The 22,755-nt window shown below is 38.6% G+C and overlaps 1 protein-coding gene across 3 annotated transcripts; it reads left to right on the top strand.

The window, feature by feature from the left end:
• The first annotated feature begins 512 nt into the window (after positions 1-512).
• On the top strand, positions 513-22,537 carry LOC131255122 (E3 ubiquitin-protein ligase At1g12760-like). 3 transcript variants are annotated; one of them, XM_058255834.1, is made up of 8 exons: positions 513-667; positions 6,195-6,322; positions 6,528-6,584; positions 7,140-7,239; positions 7,357-8,062; positions 15,130-15,255; positions 15,343-15,637; positions 21,888-22,537. In XM_058255834.1, the coding sequence occupies exons 5-8, from the start codon at positions 7,374-7,376 to the stop codon at positions 22,074-22,076; spliced, it is 1,299 nt and encodes a 432-aa protein (XP_058111817.1). In that variant the 5' UTR covers positions 513-667; positions 6,195-6,322; positions 6,528-6,584; positions 7,140-7,239; positions 7,357-7,373; the 3' UTR covers positions 22,077-22,537. The 3 variants fall into 3 exon arrangements, with proteins under 3 accessions (XP_058111817.1, XP_058111801.1, XP_058111809.1); XM_058255818.1 differs by having other exon boundaries at positions 7,140-8,062; XM_058255826.1 differs by lacking the exons at positions 513-667; positions 6,195-6,322; positions 6,528-6,584 and adding an exon at positions 6,453-6,477 and having other exon boundaries at positions 7,140-8,062.
• The last annotated feature ends 218 nt before the right edge of the window (positions 22,538-22,755 follow it).

Genomic DNA, 22,755 nt, shown 5'->3' with positions numbered 1-22,755 from the left:
GTTAATGGAAAAAGAAATTTGGTTCATGGAGGAACTGTTTGGAAAATTCCCAACTCAAAAATCCCATTATTCTAAAGGGACTTATCTGATACCCTGACTACATATGATGCTTGATCCATAGGCACCTTGGAATAATGCATGTGACATGTATTATCCAAATTAAACCGATTAAATTGTGAAAAAGAATGCAGGTAAGTTAATGACAAAAAATCAGATTATTTGAACAACCCTCACCTCGGATTGGTGAAAACTTGTTTGTTGAAATAAAACCGTTGGATTTTTTCATTATTAACCGTCCAATCAAATGTCCACCGATCCGACATTCAGATAATAAAAAAAAGCGTAATTTTGGGTCATGATACATCTAAACTAGCAAATATGGTTTGGACTGTTTAATTCCAATTACTAGTGTCAAACGTGGACAGCTTCTATGTAATTCTTTAGTGCATGCGTATCATGAATCACGCTTGTCCGGAGCATCCAGGTTTCTCTCTGTACTAAAACGCTTGCGAGAAGTAAAGAAGAACGAAAGCTAACGCCATTTCTCAAGAACATAACGAAGAAGACGAAGGAAGACAAGAAAGAAATCCGCGAAAATTCTCCAAAAGAGAAAGAAATATAGTTATCCTACAATTATCTTTCTAATCTCGATTATTAATCTAATCAGGTACGTATGTTCTTTTAATTTGACTTCTGCAATTCCTTTCTTTCTATTCCAAAGACCCGCAAAAAACCCCCCAACTTTCCCTTTCTAGTTTTGTTTCTTCTCCTAACATCTGCTCAAATAATCGATTCTCAGACTTGAATTTTTGATGTAAATGTGACTTTATTTGACGAATCGGTTGATTTTGGCTGTTCGATTTGGTCAATGCGTGTGCCTTTTTAGTCAAAGATAGGAATTTATTTTTTCTTGCTTTCTTGATTAGGTGCCTGTTTTGATTTCTTTGTTTGGATGGAAGAGCTGAAACTGGGGTTTGGGTTTTTTTTTTTCGGGCATGATTTGGATGTGGGTTTTTGTTATATTTGGTTTTTGTACGGATTTGGTTGGTGGGTTGGTGCTTTTTTATCCTTATTTGGAGATATGAGCTGAAATAGAATTTGGTTTTTTGCTGGACCATGTATCTGAGATGGGTTTCTGTTATTTTCGGTTTTTATGCTGATGTGGTTTTATGGTGTTCTTCTCCTCTTCTTTAATTTGCAAGATTGCAATTGCTTGGAAATAGAGGTAGACTACAGTGTGAAAACTGTAACTTGTTTATTGCTTGGATAATAACTGGGAGATATAGAAAAGATGGGAGATCTGTAGGCCTCAACAGATACACCTCTTAACAAATATAGAGGATTGCCCTAATCTACTCCCCCTCTCAAACTCAAGGTGCTTTGAAAGGAGCAACTTGAGTTTAGAAGTACGATGAGCATCTAGTGAAAAGCAAAAGAAAAAAATGCAATGATAACATGAGGAGAGCATGAGGTGATGAAATGCCGAATAGCATGAGGTGAGCAGGCACTTTTGATAACTTTTGGAATGTAAACTAATGGCACTTCCAATAATTGGTAAATGGTTTATTGGCACTTCCGGTTGCTGCAATTTCATCCATTGCTCTTCCAGTGGATACACACTTCCAATGACTGGAAGTTCAATCGTTCCTCTTCTGGTTGCTCTACATATTTTAACAGTAAAAAAGAAAAAGAAAAGAGGGTGTGGTCGAAAATGCTTGGCACCAAACAAGTCCAGTCCATATGCTCGGCACAGAACAAATATTGTCCATACGCCTGTTACAAAAACGAGTTCAGTCCAAATGCCTGGTACCAAGGTATGCTAATAGGGTAATGGTGTTCATAATGGCCAACACCATTATGGGGCCGCTATAGGACCGTTACGGACCATTTTTTTTCCTATAATGGCTGTTATGGCCCCATAACGTGTAACGGTTACCACCGCTACCATTTTGTAATTGTTTTGGCATACTTTACCTAGCACAAACAAAACACATCTTGTTAAAAGGCCTAATACAAGTAATATACATTGTCGAAGTTGTATGGAGGAGATGTGAAAGCGCACCAATTTGTGCTTCTGCCACTGGACATTCTTTTTATCCTCTCCTCTTAGGAAAAGCTCCAAGAATCTACCAACAAAAATTCAATGCAAAACAAACCTTGGCTCCCGACCTTTTTTTTCTAGCCAACCATCACCCAACAACTCCAACAACAAAAAAAATTCTCACTCAAATTTCTCCTACAACAATACCAAACACTTGATAGAATGGAGGGAGAGAAGATCCAAGGGTGAGCTTCTGTGGAGGAAAAATTAGATTACCACCAGCCACCGAAAAAAATCCATTGGATCTAGTGCAGATGATGATGCAAGCTGCGGATGGGCAGATTTGAGGCAGATTAGAATGGATATAAGGTTGTAGATGTGTAGTGGTTCGTCGAACAGAGTAGATCTGGCGATTAGTTCGGGTATGGAATCAACAATGGTGGGTTATTCAAAGATGGGTGCAGGTGGAAACAAGTTAGGGCCTAGGAGTTTTCGGCATCAAGCTTGGAAACAATGGTAGTGCTAGCAAATGGGGAAGAGATGAGCGACATGGGTGGATCTAGATCTAGAAGGAGATGAGGGCAATGCATGGAGGAGATAGGTTCGAGGTGTTGCTACTGCTACAATCAAGTTCGAATGAAGAAGATGATGCTGGAATTCCGCAACTATGGAAGGAGTGAGGGCAATGCACAGAGATAAGCTTGAGGTATTGTTGTTGCCATGGTCGGGTGTAGATGAAGAAGATGATGCCGGAGTTGAGTGACTATGATGGGTTTTGATAATGATGGTGATGATGGTTGAGGGGTGACAACTGTTGTAGTGGGTTTGGATGGGAACGATGGGTATAGCGGGTTTACAATGGCAGGGTGAATGGCCTTTGGAGCGATGGTGAGGAGTGGCGATGATGGGTTCTGGCAGCCGTCGATGAAGAAGAAGAAGATAGGCATTTGATGGTTGAAGAACAACAAAATTGTATGGGGTTGATTTCAATGTGTGATACAAATGGCTATTAGTTACAATATTGTTAAATGATGGTGATATAGGCAGCTTTCGGACGGAGATGTCATATACATGTCTAGGATTGGTACCACTCTGATATCATGTTAAACTATAAGTCTATAAGAGACTACATTAAGAAAACTGTAACTTGTTAATTTCTTTGATAATAGTTGGAATATATAGAAGAGATGGGAGATCATAAGAGTAGTGTATTAAATAGTAGTAGCGTGTTGGGTAGCGTTCAACCCTCCATAGCGTGTAGCATAAATAGTGTAGTGTGTAGTGTGAGCTACACAATACTTTAATTTTTTAAATTTAAAAATAGGAAAAACATAATAAATAGTAAGGGAAAAAAAATGCCTAAAAGACGATTCAGTTTTTAAGTATAAGCATGTTCTTTAAAAAAAGTTATTAATTATCACTTATCAAAAGCCAATCCAGATATATAAAGTTACCAACCAAATCAAATAATTATCACATCAACAATTTTCTAAGAAAACAACTTTAATTAGTAGTCTAATTGAAACTACAAGTCACAATTCACAGGTATGAAAAAGAAATAAAAATCCCACATGTTAAAAGTATTAAGTACAATACAGATGTCATCAATACAAAGAGTGGTTTTTGAAAACCCTCTTTTGAAACCCTTTTTCTTTGAAGTTTAGTTTTAAAGGTTTTTTAATGTGTGAGTTTCACACCAACTTTAAAAAAGGATCACCACCATTTTAATTGAAAGTAAATAAAGAAAGATTTGATTTTAACTTTACAGTTTAAGTTTTTCATGACGTGAGTTTTACACCATTTTTAACAAACAAGGATAAAAAAAAGAACATTGTAACTTATGCTATAAGCGCTACACGCTATGTAGTTGTAGCGTACGCTATAGGGGATTTACACTATTTTGCTACGGTACGTAGCGCTACGGCTATGCTATGCTACGCAGCGTAAGCTATCGCTACGCTATGAGCACTATTTGAAACACTGCTATAGAGATTTGGAGAGCCGTAAGGGATACATCTCTTGATAAATATAGGCGATGCCTAATCTACTCTACCAGAGGTGAAATTCAAGATTTGAATTTTCACCATTTAAAAATTTCTCAACTTCTTTTTCTTTTTTAAGCGAAAATGAGTAGAGGCTGCTGTCAAGAATAGTCTATTAAAGAATAATTTTACGGTACATTTGAGTTTCAACTTGTACAAGTAATCTAGACTATCAATCTGTCAGCCCTCCCCTTCAATGGACCATGCTCTAAAAGTCTCATAGATTGAAAGATTATTAAAGCAAATAAAAAAGTGAACCACACAAGGAAACAACGTTAAGCCGCCGAGATGGCGGCCCCACTACAGCCCCAAAAAAGAAAGATTACAATCCTTGAGCTTCATTAGTGTGTAGTGTGAGCTACACAATACTTCAATTTTTTAAATTTAAAAATAGGAAAAACATAAGAAATAGTAAGAAAAAAAATAAAAAATTTAAAAATGCCTAAAAGATGATTCATTTTTAAAAGTATGAGCATGTTCCTTAAAAAAGTTGTTAATTATCACTTATCAAAAGCCAATCCAAATATATAAAGTTACAAACCAAATCAAATAATAATCACATCAACAATTTTCTAAGCAAACTGCTTTAATTAGTAGTTTAATTGAAACTACAAGTCACAACTCACAGGTATGGAAAAGAAATAAAAATCCCACAGGTTAAAAGTATTAAGTACAATACAAATGTCATCAATACAAAGAGGGGTTTTTGAAAACCCTCTTTTGAAACCCTTTTGCTTTGAAGTTTAGTTTTAAAGGTTTTTTAATGTGTGAATTTCACACCAACTTTAACAAAGGATCGCCACCATTTTAATTGAAAGTAAATAAAGAAAGATTTGATTTTAACTTTACATTTTAAGTTTTTCATGATGTGAATTTTACACCATTTTTAACAAATAAGGTTAAAAAAGGAACATTGTAGCTTATGCTATAAGTGCTACACGCTATGTAGTTGTAGTGTACGCTATAGGGGATTTACGCTATTTAGCTACGGTATGTAGTGCTATCGCTACGCTACGCTATGAGTGCTATTTGAAACACTACTGTAGAGATTTGGAGAGCCCTATCGGATACATCTCTTGATAAATATAGGCGATGCATAATCTAAGAAGATTACCCTAATCTACCCTACCAGAGGTGAAATTCAAGATTTGAACTTTCACCATTTTAAAATTTCTCAACTTCTTTTTCTTTTTCAAGTGAAAATGAGTAGAGGCTGCTGCCAAGAATAGTCTGTTAAAGAATAATTTTATGGTACATTTGAGTTTCAACTTATACAAGTAATCCAGACCATCAATCTGTTGGCCCTCGTCTTCAATGGACCATGCTCTAAAAGTCTCCTAGATTGGAAGATTATAGCCACCAATCTCGGGCCTTTTTCAGTACTGTTGTACTATTTTTTTTTTTGAAAGGTTACTGAAATTTTATTAAAGCAAACAAAATGTGAACCATACAAGGAAACAACGCTAAGCTGCCAAGATGGCGACCCAGCTACAACCCCAAAAAAGAAAGATTACAATCCTTGAGCTTCTCGAAGTTGTACTTCTCTTCTTATCCGTCTATTTAAAACCACAAATTGGAAGATAAGCTCCCCCATGGAGAAGATTTTCGGGGCATAGTACATCCATAGTCGGCACCAGCTTATCAATGGTTGCAATCACTGAGCCATGACCCTAGCTTGTATAGACTAGAAATCCAAGTGTCAATGTTAATGCAGGGGCATTTTCACACTGGGCTTGAGTGGGGTAGCCTATGGGATGCAAGGGCACACTCGGGGTGGGCGGCTCGTGTGAGGCGGGCCCCACCCATGTGAGGTGGGTGGCTTGTGTGAGGTGGTACCCATGTGATTTGGGGCCCACGAGGGGGGTTCGGCCGAGGTCCTAACCCATGAGATGTGGGGCCTGAGCTATGAGATAAAGGGATTAATTCGCCATGGTCTAACAGTTCGAGCTTTTAGTGCAAGTGGTTAATTGTCCTGTATCAAATATCCTTTGGTTGAGGATCCTATAAGGAAATTTTCTGTCCATGTGCTTTTATTACTATTTCTATTACTGTGATTGTTATTGTTATTATTATATTATAGTTTCAGGACTGACTTTAAGTTTATTATGCAGGTTTGAGCTCCATTTTGAAGAATTTCCTAGGATATTGTGGCAATGGGACTGAGTTGAGTGAGTGATGTACTGACTTTAAGTAACTTGATACAAGTTTCTTGAACTCAGCATCTGAGTACTTTGATAAGGTGGGTTTGTTTCGGTAGTTAGTAAATTATAGTCTTTTCATCTACTATTGGGGTTCTATTCTGATAAACTTCACTGATATATCTGTAATGGGCGAAATCAATCCACATCAGGAATTGAATGATTTGAACCTTCATACAACTGCATAGTCATGAAAGTAAGTTATATCCCACTTGAATTCCTAATTAAGTGCTTCTTGTTTTGTAGAATTTGCAATCTTTAGTTAGAGTGGCTTCATCCAAAAGTGGTGTTGTAGACATCCAGGTCACTTGCCTTTCTTTAGCAAGCACTTTCTGCATTTCTTGCTTTGTAAAGTTTGTTCTTCATGAGAGGAATGCTGCTTGGGGATGTGTGCAGCCATTCTATCCCAGACGCCCTATATTATTGATGGCACACAACATGGCACACGGGTACAATATTCAGCCTGTTCATCAGGTCGGCCACACCATGAATGTTCCCTGGCCTAAAAATTAGGTTGGTCTGCTCATGATGCAGGCCACGCATGTACCTTGAGTGTGGACCACTGGGTATTTTTCTCTAAATGCCCATCTTTTGCAAACATGTGGGCCCACCTAACGAGCTGATCAGTCTGATCTTTTTTGGTCTTGGGCAGATTAAGAGTGGGCCCCACCTGATGAACAACCTTGATCTCTCACATGTGTGCCATGTTGGCACGTGTGGAGCATTTGGGTTTTGCAACTGCAGAATTCAGATGCGTGTCTGGACTCGCTCTGTAATATCTCTATTTCTTAAAGAGAAGCTAACAACAAAGGAAGAAGTCAAGGGTTCTCATATGGTGGTAGCTCTTTTCTTAAACAGAATTGAATTGTCTGAAGGAGCTTGTCTGAAGCTGGAGTCTTTGAACTACATATCAACTCGGGTACTCTTTATTTGGCATACAAGAATAGCAAACTGTTCGGTAGGACCCTGAACTGAGCTGGTATTTATGTAAGTGTGTGGATTCTGCTGGAGGAGCAATTGGGGAGCTTTGGAAAGTGTCAATTCACTACCTCTCTATGCTTCTTTTGTTTTCAAGCCTGTCAGTGGAATCTGATGGCTGTTCCCTCACTGGAACCACAGCCTGAAGCCCAAACAGACAGATATCCTTTGCTGATGGAGCGGCCTGTAGATTACAGCGGCCAAGACCATGTTATCGATATCGCTACTAGCACTAGGGCTAGTGTTGCTTCTTCATCTAGTTCTCCCGGAGACCGTACTTCCGATCATGATGCATCACATCATGATGATGGTCCTTCTAGTAGCATACCGGCTCCTGTGTCTCAATCTTCCTCACCTTCCTCCCCCACATCAAACTCTAGAAGTTCTGCTTTCCGAAGGAGAGGTGATGGCTATGGCCGCCGCCACAGGAGCCCTTTGAATTCGAAGCTATGGATTTCCATTGAACTTGTTGTTACCATTAGCCAAATAATTGCATCAGTTGTTGTCTTATCATTGTCAAGAGATGAGAATCCACAAACACCACTATTTGCATGGGTCGTGGGATATGCATTGGGCTGCGTTGCTACCCTTCCTGTTCTTTACTGGCGTTATCTCCACCATAACAATCAGACCACTGAACAAGAATCGACACATATACGTCAGGGTTCTTCTGGAAACAACCCTCCTTCCAGACCTACTTACAATACGTCGAATTCTCAGGCTCTGGAAGAGGCAGACCACCATTCCACAGGTGCTACTGAGGTGAATTCACAAAGTACGGGAACAGGAACATTGAGTTCAAGGTATTATTTGCAATGCAGTTAAGTGAAGAAATCAATGAAACTGCTTTATCAGATCATTTGTTTTTCATGTTGCTAATGCATAATTTGTTATTATCATTATTAACTTCAACCATGTCATTTTGCATTTATTAGGTGCATGGGATGTTGCTATACTCTTCTATGCTAACCAGTGTTTCAAATAGTGCTCGTGGCAGTGTAGCCGTAGTCCTACATACTGTAATTAAATAGCGTAAATCCCCTGTAGCCTACACTATAGGGGTCAGTTGCAGCATATGCTACGGTGTGTTTTTTTTTTTGGAAGAGTGATGATAACATTTATTTTTATTTTTATTATTTTTCAATTTTTTATTTAGTTTTGTTTGTTAAAATAGTGTAGAAATCGTATTATAAAAATGAAAAAAAAACTTAAAATTTAAAGTTAAAACCAAACCTTTCTTTGTTTACTTTCACTTAAAATATTGGTGATCCTTTGTTAAAGTTGGTGTGAAACTCACACACTAAAAAACTTTAAAACTAAACTTAAAAGAAAAAGGGTTTCAAAAGAGGGTTTTCGAAAACTCCTCTTTATATAGATGACATCTATATTGTACTTAATACTCTTAACCTATGAGATTTTTATTTCTTTTCATACTTGTGAGTTGTGACTTGTGGTTTCAATTAGACATTATTAATTAAAGTGGTTTACTTAGAAAGTTGTTAATGTGATAATTATTTGATTTGGTTTATGACTTTATATGTGGATTGGCTTTTGATAAATGATAATTAATAACTTACTTGAATATGCTTAATACTTGAAAAAATGAATCATCGTTTAGGCATTTTTATATTTTTTGCTTTTATCTTACTATTTATCATATTTTTCCTATATTTGAATTTTAAAAAATAGAAGTATCATGTAGCTTACGCTACATGTTACGCTACAAAGGGTTGAACACTAGGCAACACGCTACCGCTATTTGAAACACTAATGCTAACCTTGCCATGTGTGATTGATAGAGGCTTCTTTTCTTTTTTTTTTTTTTTTCCCTTCTTCTTCCCTTTCTTCTTCTTCTTCTTCTTCTTCTTCTTCTTCTTTTTTTTTTTTTTGATGAATCAGGCTTTTTTGGCATGGATTTTAATAGTTAAATCAGTTTTTTTAATTTCCTCAATTCAGTTCACTCAGTTATTGATATGACTTGTACTTTGGTTATACTCAATATCATTGCTAGTAGTACTTTCTATAAAACATTTTAGAAGCCAAGCTTCTCTGATGGGGTATAGTACCTCTAGTCTCGCAGTTTGGATGTGAGCACATAATCAAACTTTGAAAGGCTGGCAAAAAGATGGACATGACAGTACTTTTTTTTTGATAAGCAAGATGGGTAGGAAAGTTTTGACCTGACTCGACAGAATGAATTTAGCATTGAATGAAAATTTTGGATTCATAGGTACATACATATAACCAACAGGGGTGCGCTCCAGTGCTATTGGTACCACTGTAAGCTACAGTGGTACCGGCAGAAGTGGGGTGATGTATTCATGAGATTTAAGATGTCCATCAGATGCGTTTCCTCTCGTTACCCTATGGACCCACGGCAAAGGGGACAAGTTGAGAGGGGAGGCCCACCTTTGATTTGCGTGGAGGGACCATCATATTGAATATACGGAATCCAGGTCATCTAGACCTTTCATCTGCATGGACAAAGGGTCGGGAAAAAAAAATCAGGTGGGTCCCAGGTAAGAATCAAGGGTGGGTGTCCCTTCCCACCTCGTTCCCTATGTTGAGGCCATAGTTTTGGATCAAGTTGATTTTCATGACCTAGGTTTAACCTGATGGGATGTGTATGATGGACTGCTTGGATGTGATACATACACCACGTGGGTCCCACACAAGGTGTGCCAAATCGGTTACATTTTGGCCGTAATGGCCGATTTGTAGTGGTAACGGCGGTTACCATTACGTGATACGGGGCTGAAACGGTGAGGTCTAGAAAAAAAGAATTGCAACAATCATTACGTGGCCGCAGGGCATAACAGCCGTTACAGCCCTTGTAACAGTTGTTACGCACAGTAACTTTAAAAGAAAACAAAAGAAAAAGCGAAAAACGAAAAGAAATACCTGATTTTTTTCTTCTTCCACTTTTTCTTCCTCTTCTTCTTAATATACTGTTGGGGCTGTTGTGGTACTTCTTCTTCTTCTTTCCCCTATGGTGCGCCCCCCCCCCCTCCTCTTTCTCTCTCTCAAAATGAATGGATGGCACGCTTAACCTTTTTCGTTTTTAATATTGCGGTGTACGCCACTTAGTAGTGCACGTGCATTGTTTCGGTGCATGGGGCCCACCTTGATTTATGTGTTGTATAACCATGCCATCCATCAATTTTTTCAGTTCATTTTAGGGTATGGTCCCTAAAATGAAGCAGATCCAAATCTCAAATGGACCACATGGTAGGGATTGAATGCCCACCGTTAAAAACTTGCGAAGGCCCATTGTAATGTTTACCTGCTATCGAACTTGTTGATAAGGTCACATGGACCTGGATGAAGGGAAAACACAAATAGCAGCCATCTTATGGTCACAAGAAGTTTTTAATGGTGGGAATTCAATCCTCACTATGCGGTCCACTTGAGGTTTGGATTTTTCTCATTTTTTGGACCACGTCCTAAAATGAGTTGGCAAATAGGATGGATGGAATGGATATACACCAAATGCGTCGAGGTGAGCCTCACATTCAAGGTGTCACTCATTATGGTCCACCTGAGATTTAGATCAGCCTGATTTTTGGGACCGTCCCTTAAAATTAGTTGGCAAAACAGATTAGCGGCATGGATATAAAAAATACATTGAGGTGGGCTCCACATTCAGGGCCTCATCCAGTAGTAGTCCACCTAAGATATGGATTTGCCTCATTTTTTGACCATGCCGTAAAATGAGTTGGTAAAATGGATGGACGACATGGATGTACAATACATACATCGAGGTGGGCCGTCAGCCTCATGTACATGGCCTTAAAATATTATGCATGAGGCATATATTAACTTAAAATTAATTAATTACATTCTAGGACCGTTGTTACTAAGTCACAGTCCAAAATTAAATTGTTTTGAATGATTTTCACTGTTAATTTGCAGACACTTGTTTTTTGAAATAGGACCCATTTGATATTTTTCATTCAGTCCAATAAATGTCCATCAATCCATTAGTGGGATAAGTGCTAATAGATTGCATGGATATGAAGCTAATTTGAGATATCGAATAGTCCAGTAAATCAGCCCTAAATTGGCAATACTATTCGCCCGAATCTAATTTCATTTTTTTTTTCTTAAGATCCATTGCGGGAAAACGATATCAAATTGTTAGGTATGTGAATTACATAGTAGGACACAAAAGTCCCTAGTCTCTGAATGTTGAAATGAAATGTGTACGAGTTGTGAGGTATGTAATACACTAATACTATAAATAATAGTTAAAATTGCAAATATGAGATGTTTTGGTATTATATTCATTCTAATAAATTTATATTGATATTTTATAGTTAAATAATTAAATATAAAAGATTTGCAATTAATTCATTGTCAGGTTCATAAATTCATCAGATAGCCCTATACAACATTCTTACCAAAGACTAGACCGTTACACTACCATAAACATGTTCAAAATTATAATGAATTCATATTTTGAACTTCTACAAATTTTCAAATTATTTTGAGTAATTTTTTTATTTTTATTTTTCCGACCGATATAAGGGCATATCGGCCATTATGCTGATTCAACGTATCCATAACAGTGGGCACCGTTACGCCCACCATTACCGCTACGGGACACTCCTACATCTTCTCAGGGAGTCAGACTTGGCAAGCCAAAAAAATCTAAACCTGCCTCATTATACAAGGAATACTTTAAAAAGATCACACACATGGAGGCATGCATTTGTTTGGAAAAATGAATTAGAAAAATAAAAATAATTTAAAATCCAAAAATGTAACATCGCAATCATCATCTAGGCTTTATCCCAACAAAAATGTAACATTTGCTTGTAAACAGTGTTTGAAGTATCGGTAACGCTACAAGTTTTGATGGCCAAGGATACGGAAATAATGTCGATATTGCCGATAATATTGCTGATACCGGAAATGCGGGGAAACATGCGGAAAACGGTAGAATTTTCAACGAATCTTCAGGAGATGTTAAAATGCATATATTTGCATATTTAGAAATAAAAACAATTGCAAGAAGAATGCGTACATAACAAGTTTCCATTTAATGGGCCTTAAAAGCATGTGTTGTTGTAAGACATGAGTCTAAACATCCCATCCATCCTCTTTAACCATCCAACCTTCCATCCAAATATCCATCGATATTGCAAAATATCAACAGCACATGATATTTCATCAAGAAATCATTAACAATTGGAAAGGAAATGAAAGATTGTGGTCTCAATATCGTGCATGTTGCGATATCGATAATATCGAGATATTATCAATATTATCGATGACAAATTGAACACCACATACAACCATGTGCCCATGAAAAAAAAATTTAGAAATAAATTTTTTTAATAAACAAAATTTTGATGATATCAATATGTTGGTAATATTATTAAAATATCGTTGATACACTTATGATACAACCACTACCTAGAATTTACATAGTCGAAAATATTGGTGATACATTGGCGATATTGATGCATTGGCAATACAAGTGACACTTAGAATTTACATAGCTGAAAATATTGGCGAGTACATCAACGATATTGATACATTGGCAATACATTACTTATACTTGGAATTTCTGATACTACCAGCGTTATCGGTATCGCTACCAGTGTTATCGGTATCGCTGAGCTGGAGATAAAGATAATATCGGAGATAATTTGAACATTGCTTGTAAATATAATCACATGGGGAAAATATGTTTCCACTTAGTTTTCCCAAAGAGTTGGTGTGCACATATCTTCCTTTGCCCAAGAATCACAGGTGGAACCTTAACATGCATTTCAAGATGGACTTCTGAAAATATTCAAAATTTTAAATGGTTATATTCTCTCCAATGTTGTTGAATTGCATATGTGATCATGTGCGATCGCACAATCGCATATGCGACCAAATAATTTTTAAATTTTTTTTCGATATATATATATATATATATATATATATATATATATATATATATATATATATATATATATATATATAAAATAGGGAAATTTTTGAAAAAAAATGTAAAAAATATATAAGAAACTAAGGGGAACTTTTCTAAGTTAATAGATATCTAATTTTACGTATTTAAAATACATTTGAGAGAGAAAAAATTAATTAAACAATGAATTAAACATCAAGTCATCGACGTTCAACAATATAGTTAACAAGAAGTAACAACAAAATAGACAAGTTATTTATTTATTATTGTAGAAAATCAACAAGCTATCTTCCTTAAACTTAAAAGTGCTTGAATCTTGATCTTCCAACTTCCAAGAGGGAGGCGATGTTGGGGAGAGATTAAAACTACTTGTAATTAATAAATGTAAGAGAAGAAGAGAGTAAGAGAGTTTTGGAGTGAGAATGTTTCAAATGGAGGAGATTTGGAAGCCTTTTTATAGGCAAAATGTTGTTTTTTTGTAAAAATAAATAAATAAAAGAATTTAATGTGCCATTGCCAATATGCGATCGCTTACATTGCATATGCAATCGCATATTTTCGCATTTGCCACATATGCAATCGCATATGTGCCATGATTGCATATGCGATTTGCATATGGATTTGCGCATATGCGATTTGCATCGCACATGACAACACTAATTCTCCCACAACCCATCTTTAAAATTTTAAATGGTGGGAGATAATGTGGCGACTCTCCATGCTTCCTAGGTGCATTTTCGAGTCCTTACCTTAGTGGTAGATTCTAAGGAGTTTCAACATGAGAACTTGGGTTCGAGGCCCATAGGTGGTGAAATCCCACTACGGCGTGTGTGAGTGTGTGTTGGGTGCGTATTAAAAAAAAAAAAAAAAAAAAAAGTCATGAGTTAATTATTATACTTATAATTTTGATCTAATAGCTATATGGATTTTTGTAGTGTATTGTTGTATGGATATAGGGCGGAGTGCACCTGCACAAGTGTGCATGATATGCAACAATGAGTCATAAATATTTTTAAAAAGTGAAAACAGAGATAGGTAATGGATAAGAATCATCCACATACAAAGATCTGCATTACAAAGGAAAATTTTTTTTTTGGCAGTCATATCATATCATCTAAAGCCCTTATCCTAGTTAATTGGAGTTGGCTAAAGTTTAGTTGCACAAACCTTCAACCTAGGATAGGCGCTGGTCCCACTCCCATAACATGTCGGACTCACACTCCTGCTCCTGCTTCCTAGCTGTCTATACTTGCTAACATTTTGAAACAAAGGCTTCCACACTCTTGCACCCTTTGATACTTTCTTTCACACCTTCACACTTTGCACATCTTGAATTGATGCCTAGCTGTCCTTGTTGATTATGTCCTTATGAGCTCTCATCTTCCTGAGGAAATCAAGGGCTGATGAAGATAGGTGAAAAACAAAGGTTGGTGGGCTCCATGTAAATGGCTTCTGCAGTTTGTGGCTTGAGACCACTTGCTAAATTAACAATTTAAGAACATCTCTATGATCATAGTTCTATCAAAATTCACATATCACTGAGTTGAATCATGAGATTGTATATTGCTTTTGCAATTTCATCTTCTCAACTATCAAATCATGCGTTGTGGTTCCAGTAAATACAGTTGATACATCTCCAATTGCCTTACCTCCTAGAGAGTGTTCCGCTCTATTACTCCATTTTAAACAGTCCATCTTGTCCACACAATTGTGCTATCCCAAGGATGCATGCAAACTCTGTAGCAGATTCTCTCACCAAATATGGCGGATCCCGGCCATCTCTTGTAATGGGCAATTGCTATCCGTTGCCTTTAAGTTTTTTCTTCTTTAACAATTCCATCAGTCCATCATAAATAAGATGTTGATTATGTTTCATTGTGGTTTTAAAGTATTTTATTTAAATTGTACTTATATTGGCTATTAAATAAAGGGATAATCTATCTTTGACAGGCTAAATGTGCTAGTAGACCACTTCAAAATGGCGTTAGATTGCTTCTTTGCAGTATGGTTTGTGGTTGGCAACGTGTGGATCTTTGGTGGGCATACCTCTTCCTCCGATGCTCCAAAATTATATAGGTACTGATCGGTCAATTTTTTTCATTGGTTTCTAATTTATATCCATATCAAATTTACCCATAATCTTTTTCCCGTGTGTACTTGCAGCTTATGTATAGTGTTTCTTACATTTAGCTGTATTGGGTATGCCATGCCATTTATTCTCTGTGCAACAATCTGCTGCTGCTTGCCTTGTATTATTTCTGGCTTGGGCTTACGAGAGGAACCGTCTCATACCAGAGGAGCCACTCCAGAATCAATCGGCTCATTGCCAACCTACAAGTTCAAGTCAAAGAAAAATGGAAACAGAGGAGAAAGTGAAATAAACGTGGAAGGTGCTAACGAGGGTGGAATCTTGGCACCTGGTACTGACAAGGAGCGGATAGTTTCAGCAGAAGATGCTGTAAGTTTTCACATATCCACCATTTTTTCTTTTGGTTCTTTAACCAAACTAGTTCAACTTGTGTGCATTGAATGCCATTAGACCAAGTCATTTTTTGTTTGACTTTACATCCCATAAATTCACATACACAGCTTCCTATACACTCATCACACACGCATCATCCACTTTAAAACTTTTCAAAGAGACTTCTTGATTTTCTCAGCATCGTCATCTTAGCCTTTCTTCCTGTAATTAGGGCTAGCTTTATGATTTGCCACCTACCAGATGTCAACCTTCTCAACCTGGACTCTAGGAGTTAGACATTGAAGAGGTTCACATTGACACTACTCACGTACCTGCAGTGCACTACTCCACCTAGTATTGACCTCGAGCTTGATGTAGTGGCAGATAAGCCCACTAAGCATGCAAAGATACTGCCATCAGACCAAAAGTGTAAAGGACATGCTCAAGTAGTTAGTAACAGGGGATGGCAAGGAGCCCACTTTTCATGTTTGCCAAGCACTGCTTGTGTGCCAACATATTCATGCTTAACACTGCACGCGGCCAGACTATTGTGCATTATCCAGAAAGGGTAACTTTCAAACAGTTAGGGATGGCTTGGATGCATTGAAACGACAACTTATGGATATCACTTCATGTGGAAACCCATGTTTCTTGTGTTTGGATGTGCGGAGGAGATTAAAAAAGATTTTTGATGGAATCTGTTTCCTCATTTAAGCCCCATCATTTGCTTTCCTTGCTAAAATAAAATGGAGAATGAAGATACCAAGGAAAGATTTTCTTCCCCTAAAAGCTGTTGCAGTCAAAAGAATTCAAGGCTCTTTTTCCCCATGGGGCTGGATGGATGCTGGAATGAAGTTTTAAATTTCTATTCAAGGTTACCATAAAAACCTTCCAGTCCTTCCTCCACTGGGTTGGTGGAAACTAAAGATGGTGCTAAAGATGACCTCTGTGCTAAAGATGACCTTAAAAACCTTCAAGTTTTAAATGTCTATTCAAGTTTTAAGTTCTTTCATAATCCTTGGTGATTAGGATTGGGGGTGGTGCTAAAGATGACCTCTGTAGAACCAAATATGTGCTCTCTCCCCTTCCAGCGTTGGTGACTCAAATTATGCGGAATTAGAAGCAACTAGAACTTGTTTGCAGCGTTGGAGTTGCTTGGCTCGTTGGATCTTGATATCTCAGTTTTGCCCTTGGTAGGGTTAAGGAGGTTTTTTCCATCAATAATGAAAATCTATCGGAGGAGAAAAACAGGAGATATGACTATCCCTTAAGACAATGGATGATGGGACTCTACAAGAAAACGAAGGTTTCAACATTATCTGTATGTTTAAGATTCATTTCCATTGACTTCCTTTCAAACAGCAACAACAACAACAACAACAACGCTTACTCCTCAAAGGTCTTGATTGTTGGACTTAGAGCTGGGCACGAACGCGACTTGACTTGCCTAACGCGACTCATCCGACTCGTTCAGAACCAACTCGACCCGAACCGAATGGGTGAGTCGGTCCGAACTGAGTAGCCCTCGCCAAATCCGAACTCAAACTGAGTTGAGTTCGAGTTACCCAGTAACTCAACTTGACTCGACTCGATCTGAAACCGACTCGACTCGGATTCGGGTATATATAATAAAAAATTTTAAATTTTAAATATCTCTAACCCTATACGCCAGACCGGACCCACCCCGACCCAATCCCAAACTCTCTCTTCCTCCTTCATCCTCCTCTTCCAAGGCCGGCAACCACCCACCACCATCACCACCCTCCTCTCTCTCTCTCTCTCTCTCTCTCTCTCTCTCTCTCTCTCCCCACTCCCTCCCACCTTCCTCTTCCAAGCCCGACAGCTGCACGATAGCCACCCACCACCATCACTGGATTCACCACCGTCGTCCTCTCTCTCCCCTCCCCTCCACTCGATTCCCTCCCTCCATCTCTTGATCCGAATCGGTGCTAACTCGAACCGACTTGGTACTTTTTACCTGGGTTTGATTAGTCCAGGCCAGACCCGGATTCGGATCGGTTCAGGCATGCTGGACTCGGTACCGAGTCGAGTCGAGTTCGGGTCAGGCCTATTTCAAAAAGGATTGAGTCGGGTCAGCCCTAACTCGGTCTGACTCGACTCGATGCCCAACTCTAGTTGGACTTGGGCCCAATATTTGCAGGTCAGCTGATATGCGGGGTAGCTTGATTATTTGGGCCAGGACAACATCACAATGGGCCCGACCTAATGAATGCCTCACATCACACGCATGAACCATGTTGGCATACATGCCAAAGAGAGAAAAACTCATCATCCAAACATGAAGTCACTTTTCCATGGAATTCCATTCTCATTACTCAAACATGATAAATAGAATTTCTCTATGGTGATTGCATTTCCAGGAAAGTCTTGCTTCCATGGTTTATGATTCAACAAGCAATGTGACCAGCATTGCAACAACATAGGCTAAGGCCACAAGTCATTGAAAATGCTTAATGTTAGGGGTGCCATCAACAGTCTTGAGTTGTTACACAATCCTTTGTGGATTTAGACTTCCTGTGACCACCATCCTGCTATTGTAATCGACCAGTGCTCTTTGCGGGATTCTAGTTCATCTTTCATGGCCACTCATGCTTTGCCGAAATGGCCGACTTGGAGCTCTCGATTCCACAGTCTGGCTCAACAAAACAGAGATTTATGTTATCTGTCTTCTTCAATTAATGATAGGTTTCCTTACACATCTTTCTGAAAATCAATGTTTTAAATAGCGAATAGCATGTAGTGTAGCGTTCACCCCTCAAAAGCTACATGCTACATCTAGATTTTTAATCAAGGTTGTGCTTGGTGGGGTCCAATTTCACGATATTCACCGAATTAGACTGATTAATAATGAAATTTAACAAAATTTCATGATATTTTGTGCAAACAAACGCAACCTGAAGTAATGGGAAATGGCAGTCATTAAGTACAAATGTAAAAAAGAACAACGAAAGTGATTTCATATTATTACTTATTTATTTTTACCAAAAGCATTGAAAAGATAAGCTAATTTTTATTGAAAAGAGTAACAAATCATGAAAACATTAATTGATTTTTAACGTTGTAGTGAAAAATAGCTTGTAATGCAAGCTACTTAGTGTATAGTGTAGTCTATGTAGCGTGTGCAAATTATCATGTAGCGCAAGCTACACACGACTTGAGCTATTTACATGAGCTACGTAGCGTTAAGGCTAAGCTACGTTATGTAGCGTAAGCTACGCGCTACGTGTCATAGCTATTTAAAACACTGCTGAAACTTTGGGTGCATTTTGGTAGTCTCTAACCCATGCAGCATGGTTACTTGAGGGCCGTGTTTGGAACTTAGCATATTTACATTGTTTGGAATGGGCACTAGCCCAAATAATTAGTGTCCTCTATTCTTCTATTAATAGAGTTGAACGTGCTTATCTTTTGGATCTGGTTCATGGATTTTCTCTATTCCATGCTACGCGGAATTGGGTTTTTGTGCTTCTCTAAGTTGGGTTGTGTTTTGAATCCATAGTGTTATTGAAACAGGGTGCAATTGCCAATCACACCCATTTCCAATTGCCAATTTCAAGAAGCTACAATTTCTGCCATCTATACTATGTATAACACTAATAACTTGTCATTCTTCTCCAACTCTGTTTTTTACTATAGTTCTAAAACTTGTTGGCTCAACTCAAAACTCGGCCAAGTCAACCTGACTTGGCAAGATTTCAAGACTGCCAAGTTTTCAAGCCACGTTGCTGGGAAACCTTGTCCTGGGTCTGACTCGATCCTGACTCAGGACGACAGGTCGAGTCGACTCGACACAACTCGTGGTGACTCAAGCTGAGTCACTTAGTGACTCACAGTGTGAATGTTAATAAAATGAAATGAGGAAGGGAACCTCTACTAGAGGGGAAAATGATCTTAACCAACCCACAATTGAGTGATTTGATGATAGTCTTTGTATTTTATATTACTTGCGTTAAATTTCTATTCCCTTCCCTAAATTTTAAATTCTTAATTATTAAACATCGAGTTGGGTCTGGACCGTCTGGTTGAGTTTTCAAGTCAACCCAACTTGGCTGAACATTGAGTCGGGTTGAGTTTTCTTGTTTCTGAATTATGTTTATTATGCTGCAAGGTACCCAAAACAAAAGAATGCCTGTCTTCACCAATTTAGAATGAAAATTTACCCTATTTGTACCATTTTTTCTTGAGTGCATCCATCCTTTTATAATGTGAATTTGCAATCCTTCTCATATCATTTACTTCCAAAATGCCCTTACCCCTCACTTTGCAACTCTAGACGGCATTTTAGACCCCATCCTATTGCATGTTTTTTGTCTTTTAATAATACCTACAGAGGCAAACCTTAATTTATCTTTTCCTTCTCTATTATTCTTCTATGCGCAGATGCATGTGTGCATGCGCACGTGAATTAATTCTGTATATTTATTGATTAGAAAATAATATTTCTGTATATTTGGATATGGGTTGTTGCAGAAAAGATTGTAGCTTGAATTGGTGCCTTGCCCAAATCTGTCCCATAACATATTCAGTCTTATGCCATCATTGGAACCTGGCACATATGGTGGCCTCTTTTGTGGATGGGCCACAACCCGAAATTTTCAATGATTGGATGATGCTGCTCACCATCCAGTTAGTTGGAGTTGATGCTGAATCTGAACGTTGAATTTTGTTTTTTAACTGTCCATATGCAGGCATGTAAATGGTTAGAATCATCATTGGGCCATCAGGGCATCCACATGACGCCCACATGATGAATGCTTTCTATTATGACCATACATTGGCAGCCATATGGTGGGCAGCGGTGCAACTCGAGTGGGTTGCGTCTGGTTGAGGATCAACCTGAGCCTGACCCAACCTCAAGAGGACCCTACTCATCACCCAAATTGATCCAAACTCCAACCCAGGTGCCCAAATCGAACCCAACCTGAGCTCCTCCATACAAAACCCTAAACTGATCCAACCCAACCCAACCCAACCCGACCCAACCTAACCTAACTTGATCCACATTCATGTGATTATTCCCAACCTGACCTGAATTTGTTCTACCTGAACCCAAAACGATTTCAAATTGGGTTGGAATTTTCCAACCCTAACCCAACCGAAGGACGCTGACAACCTGACCTAACCCAACCCAAACTTGTGTTGAGTCAGTTGGATTCAGTTTGACCTAAAGCCAAGTTGCAGCCCCAATGGTGGGCTACCAATTTGGGTGTTTGGAGGGCTGCCCAATGAGGTCTTCTATGAACTTTTTCTTTCTTTCTTTTAAGGGCCAATCTGTTTATATTCTACTTCTTCTTCTTCTTCTTCTTTTGTAAGGGCCAATTCTGTTTATATTCTATCTTTCCATATTTTTAGGATGGGGGATGATACGATGAAATGCCCATCCATGAGACACTAGTGTGACCACCTATATTGCCCTACCCTCATTGATTACAAGATCCTGACTGTTCACTTTGTGAACAATTCCATACAGATGCCAGAACCAAAAAATAAATTTTTTGGATGATTTTGACCCACATATTGTAGGGACTTCAATGTGGGCCGTTGGTGATACTTCTATAATCATTACAAGAACATCTCATTGTAATATTAGCCTTTGATTTGTTAATAAAATATTTGGTTACCTAGTACAAAGAGGATGGAATATCTCCATTAGGGGCATCTGGCCAGATGAACACTGCAGAACAGATCGTGCTAGTTTTGTGTGTGAACCCAAGAAGTGTCTTTATCAGTCAAGAGTGTTGTGGATGGGTGGCTCGGTGTGTCATTCCCTTTTATGTTTATAAGAAGAATGATCCCATGTAATCCCTCAAGCAAATTCCCTTTTACGTTTATAAGAAGAATGATCCCATGTAATCCCTCAAGCAACACTTCGATGCAACCGACTTTTAATAGCCACCTGATATTTTGATAGGACAGCCCTGAAGCTGTTGGGCCCACGTGATGACCACAAACAATGCTGATTTGTTTGTTCATTGTACTTAGGGGTGCTGTTTGGTTGCATCAAATATATATTTGTTGCAACTAATTGTACCTTCTGTCTAAAATTAGGTCAAGGTCTGTATATTAGGTCTTTCATTGTATAGTAGTGTGTGTTTTTTTGTTTCCAATGGATGCCTCTGCAACATCGATAGAGTCATCAGTCCCAGTTTCTGCATTTTCCAACCACGGAGTTGCATGATTGTTGAATGAAAATCCACTGGGTATCTGATTATTACAACTGCTGCAGGTTTGTTGCATTTGCTTGGCGAGGTACGTGGACAATGAAGAACTCCGGGAGTTGCCCTGCACCCATTTCTTCCACAAGGAATGCATAGACAAGTGGCTTAAGATAAATGCGTTGTGCCCCCTCTGCAAGTCTGAGGTGGGGGAGACTGTCGGCTCATCTGCATTTAGTGTCAATTCCAACAGGCGGTAGGACGAGAGGAGACATGAGAGGTGGGGCTGCTGGTGATGCATGCAGGAGCCCCGTGCAGTGTATGAGTTTGGTGTTGTAGATGGCCCACCATAAGATGGAGCCCCATCGACCACTGGATTTAGATGCTGCATTGGCCTCGACCAATGTTTCAGTAACTGATTTCGGGAAGGTCAGTATGCAAGTGGTTGGATTGGCATGGTTGGGATGATATATAATGTAAAGAAAAGAAAGTGTATTGTTTATGAACAAGAGAGGTTAATGAACGGATCGGATTGGTTTGGTTTGGAAAGCTGGATGAATGTACTGGGTTTTGACCACTCTGATCAGCCAGCCAATGAGCTGTTGCAGACCGTTCTTTATTGGCTTGTCATGATCGTGTGGTAAGTACCTGGCCCTTGATCTCTGCGGTCCAGTGAAAAGATAAGCAAGTTAATGCAATGTGGGCTATTGTTCCTATTTTTTTAGTGGTAGGAGCATTTGTTGTGAGTAGACCATCAGCATATATAATTTCAAAATCTTTAAGGCCTGTTTGGCAAGCGGGAAAACGAGCTGTTTGTTTGGATTCATCAATGCTAGTTCCTTCTTGAGGCAGGTACATCAGGTTTAGTCGCGTTCCCATCAGTGGGCATTGGACCGAGGGAAACACCAACATGGGATTCTTTAACAGGGAGGTCATCAA

This window comes from Magnolia sinica, chromosome 1 (assembly GCF_029962835.1).
Source record: "Magnolia sinica isolate HGM2019 chromosome 1, MsV1, whole genome shotgun sequence".
Classification (NCBI taxonomy): Eukaryota; Viridiplantae; Streptophyta; class Magnoliopsida; order Magnoliales; family Magnoliaceae; genus Magnolia; species Magnolia sinica.
The sequence above is the reverse complement of the archived record's forward strand: the minus strand, read 5'-3'. Positions and strand labels throughout refer to the sequence as shown.